At 35.1% G+C, this 17,290-nt stretch overlaps 1 protein-coding gene across 1 annotated transcript in view; it reads left to right on the plus strand.

Annotated features, from left to right (window-relative positions):
- The window catches only part of ITGAV (integrin subunit alpha V), an 88,355-nt gene extending 72,265 nt beyond the window's left edge, over positions 1 to 16,090 (plus strand). Inside the window, exons 19-30 of the mRNA XM_054477784.2 lie at positions 681 to 748; positions 1,407 to 1,554; positions 2,045 to 2,137; positions 3,622 to 3,701; positions 4,077 to 4,157; positions 4,598 to 4,703; positions 5,673 to 5,831; positions 6,611 to 6,724; positions 10,801 to 10,914; positions 11,017 to 11,124; positions 12,010 to 12,132; positions 12,402 to 16,090. Coding sequence (XP_054333759.1) covers positions 681 to 748; positions 1,407 to 1,554; positions 2,045 to 2,137; positions 3,622 to 3,701; positions 4,077 to 4,157; positions 4,598 to 4,703; positions 5,673 to 5,831; positions 6,611 to 6,724; positions 10,801 to 10,914; positions 11,017 to 11,124; positions 12,010 to 12,132; positions 12,402 to 12,497 — 1,290 coding nt within the window. The 3' untranslated portion in view covers positions 12,498 to 16,090. The remainder of the gene's footprint in view (positions 1 to 680; positions 749 to 1,406; positions 1,555 to 2,044; positions 2,138 to 3,621; positions 3,702 to 4,076; positions 4,158 to 4,597; positions 4,704 to 5,672; positions 5,832 to 6,610; positions 6,725 to 10,800; positions 10,915 to 11,016; positions 11,125 to 12,009; positions 12,133 to 12,401) is intronic.
- The last annotated feature ends 1,200 nt before the right edge of the window (positions 16,091 to 17,290 follow it).

Genomic DNA, 17,290 nt, shown 5'->3' on the forward strand with positions numbered 1-17,290 from the left:
GGTGTTTCCATTTTGCTCTAGCTGAAACATTCTCCTGGCCAGATCTAGTGGGGAAAAAGTTCAGTTCTTTGCTTTTTTCACCTACCCTGATTGGCTAACTATAATGCTTCAATTTCCTTTTCCTTCATCTTTTTCCAAATGACCATGCAATGCTGGACTCATTTTATCCAGTTTCTTTTGCCCCTTGGTCTCTCTGCCTGTCTGAATGTCTACAGCTCCTTATTCTTTTATCCTCTGCAGCCCTATTTCCTGATATTGGTAGAGGCACAGTCCATAATGAGAAACTCTAGAAGGGAGTCTATTTTGCCCAACATCTCACAACTTAACTAGCAGCAGGGTAAAAATGAACCCTCATTTCTTACCTATTACTTTCTTTTCTACACCAGTCTTCATTCAAAGATGATAACAGCTTAATCTGAGATAAAACTGAAAGGTTCCAAGGAACTATATTATATTCTATGAATCTTTTTCTTCTTTCTCATTCTTGACTGGGTACACTGACCTGTTTAAAAATAAGTGGCTATGGTCTCTTTTGCGTTTGGGTATACAAACAAGCTGATGAGTATCTGAAAATATATACATGTGTACATATAGGCTTAACCACATAGATGTTGATAAACACTGCTTATGCCACCTGCATTGGTATTTTTCATGTAGAAAAATAAAATGTTTTTTTCTAGGCTCACATTCTCCTTGACTGTGGTGAAGACAATGTCTGTAAACCCAAGCTGGAAGTTTCTGTAGATAGGTAAGTTTTGCTTGAAATAATAATGTAGTAAGAAATTTAAATGGAAGGGCACATTTTTCTATTCAAAGGACTAACGTATTTTAACGAGAATTAGTTATACTGGAGGGTAATGCGTGATTTTCTATAATACTAAAACTATCAATATTGAGCTTCTAAAGAAAATATCCACTGTGTTTTCACTAGTTGCCTAGGTTGAAAGAGTTATTACCATTCAACTTTGGGTAATATCACAAAGTAATATTGTATCATTTTAAAGATACACTTCATCGTAAACACTCTTTGAACTCAAGGAATATCCTTACCATTTTGTAAGGCATATGAATTATAAAGAATATTGTGAGAATTATGACACATGATTAATTTAGCTTTTAGAAAAATATTGGGGAATTACAAAGTACATACAATTCACTTCAGCAATAGATATGAATGATAGTGATATATTAGTGGCATCAATGTTTATTTTTATTGAGAGAAGCATTGGATTTGCACCCAGTGTGCTCTTTTCTGTTTTCTATCAAGCTGTGAAGTAGTCTTAAAATATCTTGAGACGATGTTGAACATGTCAGTGCTGTGTATTTATCTCTTGTTTCTTTGAACAGTCATACTTTCCCCATGTAGTCTTTTTTTCTCAGTCTGGATTTGTATTGTTAACTTGTAGTGATCAAAAGAAGATCTATATTGGGGATGACAACCCTCTGACATTGATTGTTAAGGCTCAGAATCAAGGAGAAGGTGCCTATGAAGCTGAGCTCATCGTTTCCATTCCACTGCAGGCTGATTTCATCGGGGTTGTCCGAAACAATGAAGTAAGCAAGCTGCCTCTTTAAAAATTGAAATGCACTCACAGATCTTATTAACATTAATGAGCTGTTCCCCTATTTAGTGAAGCACAAGCTTAGCTATTCTGCCTAAGGCTAAATTGCTAGACAATGGAGTGCCTATCTTACATAATTCCTTTTAAGCCTAATACTTTGCATAATGCATTGATACGACATTTTTAGAATTGCAAGCCAAGTGCCTGGAAATGAGGTTAGATAGATAAAGTGTCTAAGCCTGTCCATCAAATTATTTGTCAGAGGCTGTATGGTTATATATGGTAGTCCTCTAGGGATCTTTCAGAAACACTTCTGCATTTCCATGTGGCAACTGTACCCAATTCTGGCTTTTTCCTTACCTCCTGGTTTGCTCAACTAGATTTATTTGCTTAGGACAAGAAACTGAAATATCTAACTGCATGATACTTTATTTCCTTTCATATCCTTTTTTTTTTTTTTTTTTTTTTTTGGTCTATCAAAGGCCTTAGCAAGACTTTCCTGTGCATTTAAGACAGAAAACCAAACTCGCCAGGTGGTATGTGACCTTGGAAACCCAATGAAGGCTGGAACTCAAGTAAGACAATTTAATTAAACAGTTTTTTCTCCCTGGCAAATAGAAAAGCATATTGTTCTCTGGGCTCATAGTAATTTTTAAAAATAAACACTTCAAAACAATGTCCTTAAATTGGTTTCGATATAATAGTTAAATGATTAGCAGAGTTTTGCTTAGTTTTAACTAAGATACGAAAACAGTTGGTTGTGCTCCTACACGGTTTGCAATCAGCTGCTCTTTACGCCTCCTTCACTTTAGTGAATGGATGAGAACGTGGTTTAAACTAAGGACTGAAGTAATAATTTTTGCTATTTTACACTGATGCCTTAATGGATCCTGAAAAGCTACTCTGGCAGCTACCAAGACTGTCAATCCTAGGTGAGCTAGATTCCATCACAGGCCCCACACAGAGGATCAGAGCGAAGGTCAGTTGAATCAGGCTCCCTTCAGATGGTGGAACAGGGTGCCCAGGAGCTTGAAAAGCGGCAGCCAATGGCTTGCTTTCCGAATCCTCTAAAAAGTAAACAAAATATACCTTGTAGAATTTCTAGTAGCAAGGACAAAATGGCAGTATATGTTGTGTGACTTTTTCAATAGAATTTATTTAATGACATATTGATACTGGTACTTTGAAGATCTGTAGTAATACAGGTCTAAATATTCCATATTTCTTTAGTATGTTTTCTATTACAAGTCATTAGTATTTCTAGATGTACGGTATCTTAAGGATGAGAACTTGAACAAATTACCCTAAGTTCAGTTTTTCACATGTATTCAATGTTTTATTAACAATGAGCATGCCTTTTATTTTCTCATATTCTCATTCTCACTAGCTTTCTGGTTATTATTTGGTTTCTGCTTATTCCAAGTAGCCAGCTCCAGGTTTTGTGGAGTGGGAGGCAGTACCCAGGAAGTACTGTTTTTATATGTCATTTATATGATCCCCAAGAAGCCTTCTTTTTTGTACCTGGTGGTTCAATTGTTTTATTTAAAATCTACCGATTTTCTGCCTGCAGGAATTAGGATATTTGGTGTTGGGAGTGTTATGAGAGGTGTGTGGAGAAATTCTGGTTGTGGCCCTACTCATGCCTTCTTTAGCCAGGTTCCCTTACTCTAGTAAACCATCCATTTCTTCTTTCCTGGACTATGAACACAGCACATACTTTGGTTGTTAGCTTCGTGTTATCAAATTATTGTACCCAGTTGCTCGACTTTCACTGGATCAACAAACATTTACTTTTGCACTTTTTAGAAAGATGGTTAGTATTATAAGGAGGTATAATTATGATTAATAATTGTTGTTAAATAGGCTCTCTTATGGATTGGCCCAGGTATATTAAGTAAAATAGGTTTGATAGAAAATAAGATTTAATTATCTTTGTTCAGTTTTATTGTAAGCTCAGAAAAACCCCATTTTAGAACATTATTTTTTATTTAGACATTGGATTTGAAATTTTGCTAGTTAGACATTGACTAGCATTACTATCTTTTCCTCTCTCCTTCAGCTCTTAGCTGGTCTTCGTTTCAGTGTGCACCAGCAGTCAGAGATGGATACTTCTGTGAAATTTGACTTACAAATCCAAAGGTATGAAAACAACTTATGTTCACTTATAACTATCAAATAAATATTATTTGTTGTAAATATACTATGTAATATACTTTAAATATAAAGTAGTACAGATTAAATTTTATTGCTTGATTATAGCATTTTAAAATCAATATTTACATTATAAGAATAATTTTATTGTCAGATTTGAGTTTGTAAAACAAAATTTAAAATCCAGAAATAAAATGTTCATCTTCTTGGAATTAAATGTTAATGAAAATAACTATTTTGAGGTATAAGCTTTACACTTGTTTCTTTTGTTTGTTAATTTTTAGTTTCACTGGGTTTGCCTCTGTATGTTTTTGGTGGTTATGCATAATTCATTTTTAAGTTTTTTTTTTTTTTCTTTTTCAGCTCAAATCTATTTGACAAAGTAAGCCCAGTTGTATCTCACAAAGTTGACCTTGCTGTTTTAGCTGCAGTTGAGATAAGAGGGTCAGTATGAATACTTAGTTGAGTATCTCATTCTCATGGTTGCTTTTTAAAGGTAACTATCAGGCCTTAGCCTCTTCTGGACAGTAGACCCTGCATGTTTAGTGGTGGTTTTACTAGGGCATTAGCTTCTGTAGAAATAAAATCCTAGGTGTGTTCCAAACCCCCAATACTGGGTGATCCTCAAAAGGAACAAGACTTGGCAACAACATGCACAAAATAATGTTGTTGAACTTTTACACAAATTGTCAATTCACCTGTTACATGTACATTTCATAAAAGCAGTTTTTGTGCATGTGTGTGTTCATTAGTTTTCTTTTAAAGTATTTTTTAAAATTAGATCTAATTTTATTTATTTGAGTAATGAATATGGGGTACTTTTGAAAATGAACTGACTATATCATTTTGATATTCATGGTAGGTTTTCTTTGGTCATTGTTTAGAGTCTCTAGTCCTGATCATATCTTTCTTCCGATTCCAAACTGGGAGCACAAGGAGAACCCTGAGACTGAAGAAGATGTTGGGCCAGTTGTTCAGCACATCTATGAGGTTTGCAGTTGTTAGATTTTACTCAAACCTAGTGAGCAAGCCAACGAAGAGAGGAACAACTAAGCTACCTTTAAAAAAAAAATTCTATGTAATTTTTATGTAAACTCTACATTGGTTAAGTATGTGTCAGAGATTTCTTTGAATATTTTCCCTATACATAAATTCATTTTTATTTGACAAATATCTTTGTTTAAATAAAGCAGTTTATATAATTTGTTGTTTAAAATCAATTAGTTCTACTTGAGTAAAAGAAATGTCATTGGTACTTTCTCATGGGCATTTTGTAGTTCTGGCTAAAAATTGAAAATACCTATGGCAAATAATCAAAACTATTTCTATAGGAAGAAATTTTCTTTGTCATCCTTCATTAATAACTTTTAAATATTTTGCCTTTTGTTTATTCATATATATATATATATATATATATATTTTTTTTTTTTTTTTTTTTTTTGAGGTGGAGTCTCGCTCTGTTGCCCAGGCTGGAGTGCAGTGGCGTGATCTCAGCTCACTGCAAACTCCACCTCCCGGGTTCAAGCGATTCTCCTGCCTCAGCTTGCCAAGTAGCTGGGATTACACGTGTGCACCACCATGCCCAGCTAATTTTTGTATTTTTAGTAGGGACAGGGTTTCACCGACAGGTTTCATCACGTTGGCCAGGCTGGACATGAACTCCTGACCTCAAGGGATCCGCCCGCCTTGGCCTCCCAAAGTGCTGGGATTACAGGCATGAGCCACTGTGCCCAACCTTGTTTATATTTTTATCCTGACACATATTACTCTGTGTTAGAGACAAATGTTGAGTTTGATCATTTTTGCATAAAAATGGTCACATTGTAATTAGAGGTTAACTGTGGAAACTGCTGTTATTCAAAACCTATTGCTAACATGATTTCTAAAGTTGATGTAGGGGAAGGATTATGGAATAGATTTTTGCCCAAGGTGTAGATACATTTTCTTTTTTCTCCTTAGCTGAGAAACAATGGTCCAAGTTCATTCAGCAAGGCAATGCTCCATCTTCAGTGGCCTTACAAATATAATAATAATACTCTGTTGTATATCCTTCATTATGATATTGATGGACCAATGAACTGCACTTCAGATATGGAGATCAACCCTTTGAGAATTAAGGTAATATGCTTAATAGCAGCTCTTCATTACAATGATATTTCATTGCCTTCTTTCTAAACCTATAAAAGAAATTCATAAAATAAAACAACTATTTTAGTATAAAACCAACTCTGCAAAAAATGGTTTAGTTCATAAGCAGTACACTTAGGATAAGTTCATTTGTATAATGGGTAAGAATTGATTCTGTGACGTCCTAGTGAACCACATCTTCATGGAGTGCTTACTGAGCCTCATGAGATGTCCTTCAGTGACTCAGTTTGACCTTGGCTCCATCACATTGTTGTTTGTTCAGGGCATAATATCACATCAAGGGTGTTTTGTTGTTAAAATTTCTACCTTTGGGATAAGCTATACCATTTTACTCATGATTATCTTGACTTTTGGATATAGTCATCTCCATCATAGATTTGCACTAGAAACTATTATACAGTGTGGTCTAAGGAAAGGTAAAGAAACAAAATAAAAGATATACCCATGATGGACATCACAAATGTACTGTGGAATTGCAGGCCATTTCTGTGTGTTTCATCAGTTTCTGCTCTAGCTAAGCAAGGGCTGAAAATAATGGTTAGGGAGAGCTAACTTTTTTGGTACAGATTAAAGACTCTAATCTTTATTTTCTGTCCTTACTGCTCACCATATACTGAGTGGTAAATATTCTGTCATACTAAATTTTCATTCACTATTTTTTAATCATATCTAAAAGTTTATATCAAAATGCTGATGTAAAATGTTTTTCATTATCATTTACCACCATTTTGTTAATGTGATTGCATTAGATCTCATCTTTGCAAACAACTGAAAAGAATGACACGGTTGCTGGGCAAGGTGAGCGGGACCATCTCATCACTAAGCGGGATCTTGCCCTCAGTGAAGGAGATATTCACACTTTGGTAAGTGCCATTTCAAATATGTGCACCATAGACATTTAAAAATATGTGACTATAGAACTGATGCCAAAGAACATTTCAAAAATAACAACAGCTGTGCTTGAACAACTACATTTATTTTTATACCATGCATTCCTCTTACTTTCCTTTTTCCTAGTCAGATTAATGCCATATTTTCTTCAAATGATCTATTTTTGTAGATGGCTAATAAAACTAGTTTATGTCCCAACTTGATTTTCCTACTCTAGTTCTTTAACTGTCCTCTTTCTTGGCCTCCTCCTAATCTCTGAGGCTTTAGTATGATACTAAAAAATCCAGAAGGTCCCAACAAAAATACATTGGAATAATAATTAGCACTTGATTAACCTTTGTTGAGTTAGCCTATATAATGGCTATAATGTTTTTAAAGGCAATTGTTTTTCTTTTTTCTTTTAATTAACAAACCTCCAGATCTCTAGTAGAGAACCTGGTATAGTGTTTTTTGTTTGTTTGTTTTTTGACACAGAGCCTCACTTTGTCACCCAGGCTAGAATGCAATGACACAAACACAGCTCACTGAGGCCTTGACCTCCCAGGCTCAGGCAATCCTCCCCTCTCAGTCCCCCAAGTAGCTAGGACTATAGGCGCTCACCCCCATGCCCAGCTAAGTTTTGTATTTTTTGTTGAGATGAGGTTTCACCATATTGCCCAGGCTGGTCTCGAATTCCTGAGCTCAAGCGATCTGCCCACCTCAGCCTCCTAAAGTGCTGGGATGACAGGCAGGAACCACCATGCCCAGCACTGTTTATGTTCAATAGTGATCACTAGTTACTTTTACATCACCAAATTCTGTGGTTCTTGTTAGTCCTCATCCATTCAATTGCTTAGTGGCTTTGGTTCACTTAATCACTTCCTTCTATTAACTCTCATGGCTGTAAATACCATGTGGTGTAGATGCTTTGATTTATATTTCCAGTCTGATCTTCTGCATTGAACTTCAGATTGCAATATCCAACTGCCTACTAGAAACTGCTTTTAAATATCTAATAGGAATCTCAAACAATTCTAAATATATACCCTTGGGTTTTCCCAAGTCTGCTCTTTCCATAAAGTTCTTAGTTGATTTTAGTAAATATCAACTTCATTCTCTAACACCTGGACTTCATGCTTGACTCCTCTCTTTCTCTCAAATCTCACGTCTTGTATTTCAGCAAATTGTATCAATATTTTCTTTCAAAATACCTAGAATCTGGCCCCTTCTCACCAGTTTCATCACTAACACAACCTAACCCAGGCTCCTTTCCCTTCTCGATTGGACTATTGCCAAATGCCTTGTTGGCCTCTGTATTTCTGCCTTTCTCCCCACTATACTTTGTGTGCTATAGAAGCCACAGTGATCCTTTTAAATATAGGTCAGATTGTGTCACTCCAGTGCCTTCCCATCTAACTGAATGAGAAAGCAAGAGGCTACAATGACCTTTAAGTCCAACATCAACAGGCCCTTCCTGCCTCTCTGCTTGCATCTCCTCTCCTTGCTATTCTCTTTCTCAAATTTTCCACCTTGCTTTCATTGAACAGATAGCCCCAAGCATATTTATTCCTCCATGCTTTGAAAATTGCTCTTCCATGTGCCTGGAATTCTTTGTCCAGATATCCTTGTGGCTTATTTTCCCATATCCTTCTCATGTCCTTAAAAGTAAAATTGTGTCAGAGAACTTCCCTGACCAACCCATGTGAAATAGAAACTGCCTTCTACCTCCCAACCCCACTTTTGATCTTGCACTTTCTGTCCTCCTTCAGAATGTTTTCTTTAATTGAGACAAAACTTACACAAAATTAACCATTTTCGTGATTTTAAAGTGTATAATTTAGTGTTTTTTAGTATAATTACAACATTGAACCACCATTACCACTATAAATGTAAACATTTTTGTCACCCCAAAAAGAAATGCTGTACCCATTAAGCAGTTTATCCATTCTCCCCTATCATCAGCCCCTGGTGACCACTAATCTGCATTCCTACTGATTTGCCTGTTCTGGACATTTCATACATATAGTATCATACAACATATGGCCTTTTGTGTCTAGCCTTCTTTCATGTAGCATGTTTTCAAGATCTACGTTGTGGCGTGCCTTAGTACTCCTTTTTTTTGAGACAGAGTCTCGGTCTGTCACCCAGGCTGGAGTCCAGTGGCGCCATCTCGGCTCACTGCAAGCTCCACCTTCCGGGTTCATGCCATTCTCCTGCCTCAGCCTCCGGAGTAGCTGGGACTACAGGCGCCCACCACCACACCCGGCTAATTTTTTTGTATTTTTAGTAGAGATGGGGTTTCACCGTGTTAGCCAGGATGCTCGATCTCCTGACCTCGTGATCCGCCCGCCTCGGCCTCCCAAAGTGCTGGGATTACAGGCATGAACTACCATGCCCAGCCAGTACTTCATTTTTATGCCTGAATAATACTCCATTGTGTGGACATACCACCTTTTGTTTATCCGTTCATCAGTTGATCAACATTTCGATTATTTCTACTTTTTGTCTATTTTGAGTAGTGTTGCTATGAACATTCATGCATAAATTTCCATGTAAACATGTTTTTCAGTTTTATTGAGAATAAACATAGGAGTGCAATTGCTAGGTCATGTGGAAATTCTATGTTTAACTTTTGGAGGAACTGCAAAACTATTTTCCAAAGTTGCTGCAGCATTTTGCAGTCCCAACCAGCAATATATGAGGGTCCTATTTTCTCCACATCTTTGTCAACGCTTATTATTTTCTGCTTTTGTTTGTTTTAAAATTTTTTAATCATCCTGGTTGGTGTGAAGAAGTAACTCATTGTGATTTTGATATGCACTTCCCTGTAGACTGATGATATTCAGCATCTTTTCAGTTGTATATCTTTTTTAGACAAATGTCTATTCAATATTGTATGGAAGGTTCTAGCCAGTGCAATTAGGCAAGAAAAATTAAGGCCAGGTGCAGTGGCTCACTCCTGTAATCCAAGCACTTTGGGAGGCTGAAGCAGGCATATCGCTTGACGTCAGGAGTTCGAGACCAGCCTGACCAGCATGGTGAAACGCCATCTCTACTCAAAATACAAAAATTAGCCAGGCGTGATGGTGGGCACCTGTAATCCCAGCTACTTCGGAGGCTGAGGCAGGAGAATCGCTTGAACCTGGGACGCAGAAGTTGCAGTAAGCCAAGATCATGCCACTGCACTCCAGCCTGGGTGACAGAGCTAGCTAGACTCTTTCTTCAAAAAGAAAAAAAAAGTAAAAGGTATCCAGATCAGAAATGATAAAGTAAAGCTATCTCTTTGTAGATGACAGGATCTTACATATAGAAAACACTAAATATTGAGTAGAAATGGCTTGATTTCTATTGTCTTATTCCTGACATTAGGGAGAAAGAAGTATGAAGTATGATATTAGCTGTGGGCTTTTTATCAATGCCCTTTCTCAGGTCAAGGAAACTCTTTTCTACTCCTAACTGTCAACAAATGGTACCACTACTGGATAGCATTGTCGTGAGGTGTATATATGTGATATGTCTAATACAGTGTGATCAGCATGTAGAAGGTGGTGAATATTTATTTCTTTTGGCTGCCAACCTTGAAGTTACTGATTAAAACATTAAATGTGTCAGAGGCCATCAGCATGCGATTTGATTTCTGTAGGCCCTCCATGGAAAAACCATTAAAAATTCTGTTTTCTTTTCCACAGGGTTGTTGAGATCTGGTTATTATATCTTACAAATATCACCATGTTCTGGGTTTGCCTAAAGAATATTGAGTTCTAGTCATAGAATGAATCTTTTAATATTATGGATCTTATCTTTCTATAACAAATCACGATAAAACCAACCCTTTCATTTACAAGGAACTACATGTGTGGCAAAAGAAGAAAAAGAAAAGAAACATACCAACCCCTTCACAATAAAAAGCATTCATAGACTCAACTATTAGCCTGTTTATTTTCGAGACAAAAGAATCTGGGTAATCTCTTTGGCCATCACACAAAAAGAAAAAAAAATGGCGAATTTTCAAATGTTGAAGAGATGATAGAATGACCTTTTCTTATAAGTAAAGGATTTGTTTTGGCAGGGTTGCGGAGTCGCTCAGTGCTTGAAGATTGTCTGCCAAGTTGGGCGATTAGACAGAGGAAAGAGTGCAATCTTGTACGTAAAGTCATTACTGTGGACTGAGACGTTTATGAATGTAAGTAGACAGGTGCAGCATTTAGCAAACATACCCAGTGTTTTCAAATAAATATAAAAGGCCTGATATCTGGGAAATCATCTAATTGTTATTTCCAAACAGAAAGAAAATCAGAATCATTCCTATTCTCTGAAGTCATCTGCTTCATTTAATGTCATAGAGTTTCCTTATAAGAATCTTCCAATTGAGGATATCACCAACTCCACATTGGTAAGTCATTGGTTTAGGCGAATAGAATAAATTTACTCAATTCAAATGCTGTATATGTTTTTATTTTGTTTTTAAAAAAACGACAGCTTAACTCTTTTGATAATTTAAACTAATGAAGTTATATGATAGCATTATAACCTAGGTTAATATTATCATTTTACTCCTCTACCCCGAAATGATTAAAGCTAGACCTTTTAGTTTAGCATCTTGTCCAGTGTAAGAGATTTCTTAGTATATACTAAATTATATTGGGGAAATTTTAGGAATTTTCCTTTACAAAGTTAGAAAGTTGGAAATTAACTGAAACAAGTGAGGCATTTTGAAGATATTTAAGGAGTAAAAATGGGATCAGCACATGATAAACTGGATTGGATTATTTAAAAAATCTTTTCAAGCTGGGTGTGGTGCCTCATACCTGTAATCTCAGCATTTTGGGAGGCTGAGACAGGTGGATCATTTGAGGCCAGGATTTCAAGACCAGCCTGGCCAACATGGTGAAACCCCTTCTCTACGAAAAATACAGAAAAATTAGCTGGGTATGGTGGTGCAGGCCTGTGATTCCAACTGCAGGGGAGGCTGAAGCATAGAGATTGCAGTGAGCCGAGTTCATGCCCCTGCATTCCAGCTTGGCCTACATATTGGGCAAGACTCTGTCAAAAAAAGAAAAAAAAATCATTTCAGATGCAATCAGAAGTCAGCCTATCATTGGGAGTTTCATGTGTGTATGTGCATGCTCTTGATATCAAATGTGAAACCACTAAATTATCATATGCAGGAAAAGAATATACTGTGAATTCCATTAAAATAAAATGTAATATTTACTCAGATATTTGTTGATTAAGTCAACGGACTGTTTTTAAAACTAAAAGCTTTTTTCCTCGATAGGTTACCACTAATGTCACCTGGGGCATTCAGCCAGCGCCCATGCCTGTGCCTGTGTGGGTGATCATTTTAGCAGTTCTAGCAGGATTGTTGCTACTGGCTGTTTTGGTATTTGTAATGTACAGGGTAAGTAACGGACTTAGAAAGAGAGAAAGAAGGAGAGAGGGAAAGCAGAAGAAAAGGGAAAGGGAAGAAGAAAAAGAAGAATGAAAAGTAAGGGAAGGAAGAAAGGGACTGTAATGATGATACTTGATGAGCATTACTTACTATATGAGGGAAGATAAATTGTATGAAATACAATTTAAATGTTCTTAGTGGTAATATAGTCACTCAAAAAATACTTTTCGTATTCTACACTGATGTGACAGTAATAATGGTTTTTCTTCAACTGACAGATGGGCTTTTTTAAACGGGTCCGGCCACCTCAAGAAGAACAAGAAAGGGAACAGCTTCAACCTCATGAAAATGGTGAAGGAAACTCAGAAACTTAACTGCAGTTTTTAAGTTATGCTACATCTTGACCCACTAGAATTAGCAACTTTATTATAGATTTAAACTTTCTTCATGAGGAGTAAAAATCCAAGGCTTTACTGCTGATAGTGCTAATTGGCATTAACCACAAAATGAGAATTATATTTGTCAACCTTCTCCTTATGAATAAGTTCAGACATACATTTAATAACATAGGGTGACTTGTGTTTTTAGGTATTTAAATAACAAAATCTCAAGGGATAGTTTTTATTCAATGTATATAAGACAGGTAGTGCCTGATTTACTACTTTATATAAAATAGTACCTCCATCAGTTACTGTTTCTGATTTAATTTACGAAACTTTATTTGTTGTTGTTGTTGTTGTTGTTTTAAAGCAGTCCAAATTTGGACCTTAGCAATCATGTCTTTTGTATAGGTACTTAACGTTAATACATATTACACTACAGTTTACTTTTCAGGATACTAAAGACTTTATAACTGCATGAACTTGGATTTTTTTAATCACTTATATGGTAGAATTTTATAAACACTTACATGATACCATCCAAATTCTTGCTTTTAATAACAAAGGTATAATATTTTGTTTTAATATGAAAATCTGGTAGATCCTATTACACTTTTGTTTACATTAAATCCACAATATTTTATTACATTTTCAACTTGTTTAAATTTTATGTCAAATCCTTCAAGCCAACCTATACTAAAAATTAGTTCCATAATCACAAATGCCGCTTTTGTGTAATTGTTTAATTTCACCTGAATATCATAATGCTTAAAGCCATATGGAGTTGGAAATTATTTCCAAAGCATATTTATTCCATTGTTTTAGTCTGGCTATTTACAGTACAAAAAAAAGCATTTTTATTAAAATACTGTGTAGTTCTTTGAGATAGTTGCTTATGCCTATAGTATTATATTCTTAGAGTAGAGCAGAGTTTTTAGTTAGTATTAATTTATTTTCCTCCATTCATGTACTTTTCCTTATATTTCCAAAACTGTTACTGAGCATGGGTCAAGATCAATGAGAAATCTTTACAGTTGACAGGAACCTGGACCCCTTACCCCAACCTTATGAGTAATGCTTGGAATAAAAACTCTTAAGGCAACTCACTGATTTACTTCTAGCAATAGCATGATGTTACAGGAATATTACCTCTGTTTAAGCAAGGTAATGTGTAAAATCAGTCTCAGCTATCAGAATAACTTCTAAAAGGTATTTTTATAAGCAGTTCAAGTTATTGAAAACCTTTTAAAGCTTTCTGAAGTTTGTTAGTATGAATTACTTTTCTAGGATTATTAATAAAAGCCACATAGGTGGCAAGTTGTAGTTTTATATGGCTCTGTAGAGTGGTGAACCTTCTAGAGGAATATAATTTATTCACAGTTCCTCAAGGCCTGGGGATGATGATCAGTTATACCTATTTTTGTGCAATTACATCATGTTGTGCATTAGAAATGGAGAGTTTAATAGCTCTTTAACTGCTGTCCTCATTAGGTAATGATAAATATTTCCCTTAAATAATTAACTATTTTGCTGTGTTTCAAAAATGATTGAAATTTATCTTGCCATATCTCATAATTTCATGCACAAGTTGACTGAGCTAATCTTGAGAATATATTCGTAAAATAGGAGCACATTTAGTTGAGGTATACAAGGTAGGACTCTAGACAAGACTCTATTTTAGCTTTAGTGAATTTCAAAAGTAATGGGTCTTGGAGTATAGATTTTTATTAGTAGCTTGAAAGAGCTTAATCATATGCAGTAAGTATTTTTATTACCAATAAATTTAAAACTTTTTAAGAAAAATATTTTTATCCTAGGGCCAAGTGTTGCCTGCTACCAATCAGTAAGTTAGTCTATAACAAATTTTACCTTAACAGTTTTACCACCTAGTAACAGTCATTTCTGAAAATATGTTGGATAGAAAGTCACTCTTTGACAAAAGTGTTAGGATTTGCTTTTGTGCCATCTATTCCTTTTATGGCATCTATCTTGAAAGTAATCTTGTATTGGAGATTGAAAGATGCTGTAATTTGGAAATTAACATGATTTCTTAAATTACCTTTATGAAATATAGTTTTGTATAATAGCATAGATTTTCCTTCAAAAAATGAACATTTATATATCTACAAAAATATGGAGAAGTGTAATTTGAAAGCCTACTTTCTGAAGAACATGGTGGGATTTTTTTATCATGATTAAATATCAAAAAATTGCCCTATGAAAACTTTAAATCTCTAAAACATTTGAAATACTACTGTATTTGTGATTTATTGAGAATAAAAATCCATTTTGAAATGTAAAATTCTTATGATCTGATTCAGTTTTAAGAAAACATGAATGAACTAGAAGATATTAAAAACATTTGACATTGGTAAGAAATGTTGATACTGATATTGATTTTTATGTAGGTATTTATTTCAGAATTGATATTTTGAGAAAAATACATGAGTCATTTTTTCTTTTTCTTTCTCTTTTCTCTTAACGATTATCACTGTAATTCTGAATCTGAAAGGTAAAACAATTAGTCAAAATATTATTGCCATCATTCTACCTGTCTTATGAAACTACTTATTCATAGTTAATTCTCATTAACACTTACATTTCCATAAAGAAAACTCAAGTATTAGTAAAAGAGACTTTACTGGCTTAAGAGGGCTATGAAAGATTTTTGATAGTGAATCATGACCCTAAGGGAGAGATTTGTGTGATAAAAGTATTGTATATAATAGATCAGCGATTTTTGTAAGGCAAACAGAATTTGTAAGTTGGTAGATCTTTCTAAGTTGCAAAATGTAATGATGAGCTTGGTGGAGAAGAATGAGTCGTTCTTGGAATACCTATGTGCAGCCACCACCCATCTCAATGTCACCTTGTTTGTATTCTTGGATAGCTTGTATATGTAGTAGTTTGATGAATAGTTTAAAAAAAAACACCTAAAATTTGAAAAATGATTGTAGGATCAAAAAAGATAGATGAAATTACTTAATACTCAGTGTTTTGGAGAGTATTCCTTTTAGTTTGTTGGTTGGCTGGTTTGAACAATAGAAATAGGCAGCATGCAATATATGCTTATATTTCATTTTAATTTCTGATATATAATGAACTTCTTGGGAGAGGTACTGAATCTTTGATGTTTTTTGTCATTGTTCTCAAGTGCAATATAACAATGTAACCAAATCTAGATAATTTCAAAGTTGTCATTAATTTAGTAAGCCTAATATAAACAAATGTTTGTATTATTTTTGTTAGCAGGAAAGAGTGATTAAGTGAGGTTATTTACCCCTAAACGGTCCATTCTGCATTGTATTTCAGGCTGGAAATGAATTATTCTTTACCAGTTTTGAAACACTTTGAAATATCCTAAGGTAACTTGGAGGCTGTGTAGTATATCAAATTAATTTGCTACCTAATAACATAGAAAGTAAATATCTTTGTGGTCACCCACATTGGGTGAGACAGAAAATGAATCTGTTCTAAAATTTGTAATTTGCTAACTTGATTTGAGTTAGTGAAAACTGGTACAGTGTTCTGCTTGATTTCCAACATGTAACTTGTGACTGTACAATAAACATAAGCATATGGTGCCACTTTTGTGTATGGGGTTTATCCATTCTGTGATGTGTTTTTGTTTTTTAATTACATGAGCTAGCAATAATGCGCTAAAAGGATGACCTCAGAGGTAACTTTCTCTAAAACTTCAAATCTTGAATGTCAGTTATTTGATGAAAAGAAACACAAAAAGAGCAAAATGTACCACATTAAAATTCATCCTTAGAAAAGCACATATGTATTTGCCTGAAATATAAGAATTATTTTATTTATAAACAAACATTTCTAAATTCATTACGCTAACCTTTATTATTTTTACGTTATCAGATTGCTTTTAAAATGCGCATTTACATCTTTCTTTTATAATTTTTAATTATAGTGTATATATGTCATTGCATATATGCACCTGCAATATACATATGCAATTCTAGTATATAAATACCTATTTTTATAAATGAAAAGTACTGAGAAGAAAATTAAATGTTGAGATGCTTGGGAAATTATACTGAAGTAGCATAATACACCACCGTAAATTCCTATGGAAATAAGATAAGAGTATTGCCAGCATCCACAAGCCCCCTTCTGTCTCTTTCTAATCATATCTCACCCTGCCCTGCAAAAGTAATCACTGTCCTTACTTCTAACACTATATGCTTAGTTAGATGTGATATTTCCCCTGGACCAGCAAGTCATAACTACCCCTATGCTGACCACCATACTTGATGTTTTGGCTCTAATTAAGATGTAAAATGTACAGCAACTACACATGGAAGTATTTTGAGTGAGAATTAGAAAATGGGCAGAGCCTTTCTGTCCTGCCTTACTAGTTGCTCTTTAGGATCAAATGAGATAACACATATGAAATGATTTTATTTTTTTGAGACGGGGTCTTGCCATGCTGCCCAGGCTGGTCTCAAACTCCTGAGCTCAAGTGATCCGCCTGCCTTGTCCTCCCAGAGTGCTGGGATTACAGGCGTGAGCCACCATGCCCTGCCTGAAATCATTTTGAAAACTGTTGAAACCACTTGGGTTCAAAGCTCTTCCCAGTCACTTACAAATTTACCCTCTGTGGAAGTATCTTGGGCCACAGAGGGTAAATTTGTGAGGGTTTTGTGAAAATGCAAGAAAAGGGGTCATCAAAGGCATATGTTGAGTGCTTATCCAGTAAGTCTCTTCCATCATTCACTTGACTGGTCCAAGAAGAAAATTTTGAGCCATGGAATTCTCTTTTCCCAGAT

The sequence above is a fragment of the Pongo pygmaeus genome, chromosome 11, assembly GCF_028885625.2.
Source record: "Pongo pygmaeus isolate AG05252 chromosome 11, NHGRI_mPonPyg2-v2.0_pri, whole genome shotgun sequence".
In the NCBI taxonomy this organism is placed as follows: domain Eukaryota; kingdom Metazoa; phylum Chordata; class Mammalia; order Primates; family Hominidae; genus Pongo; species Pongo pygmaeus.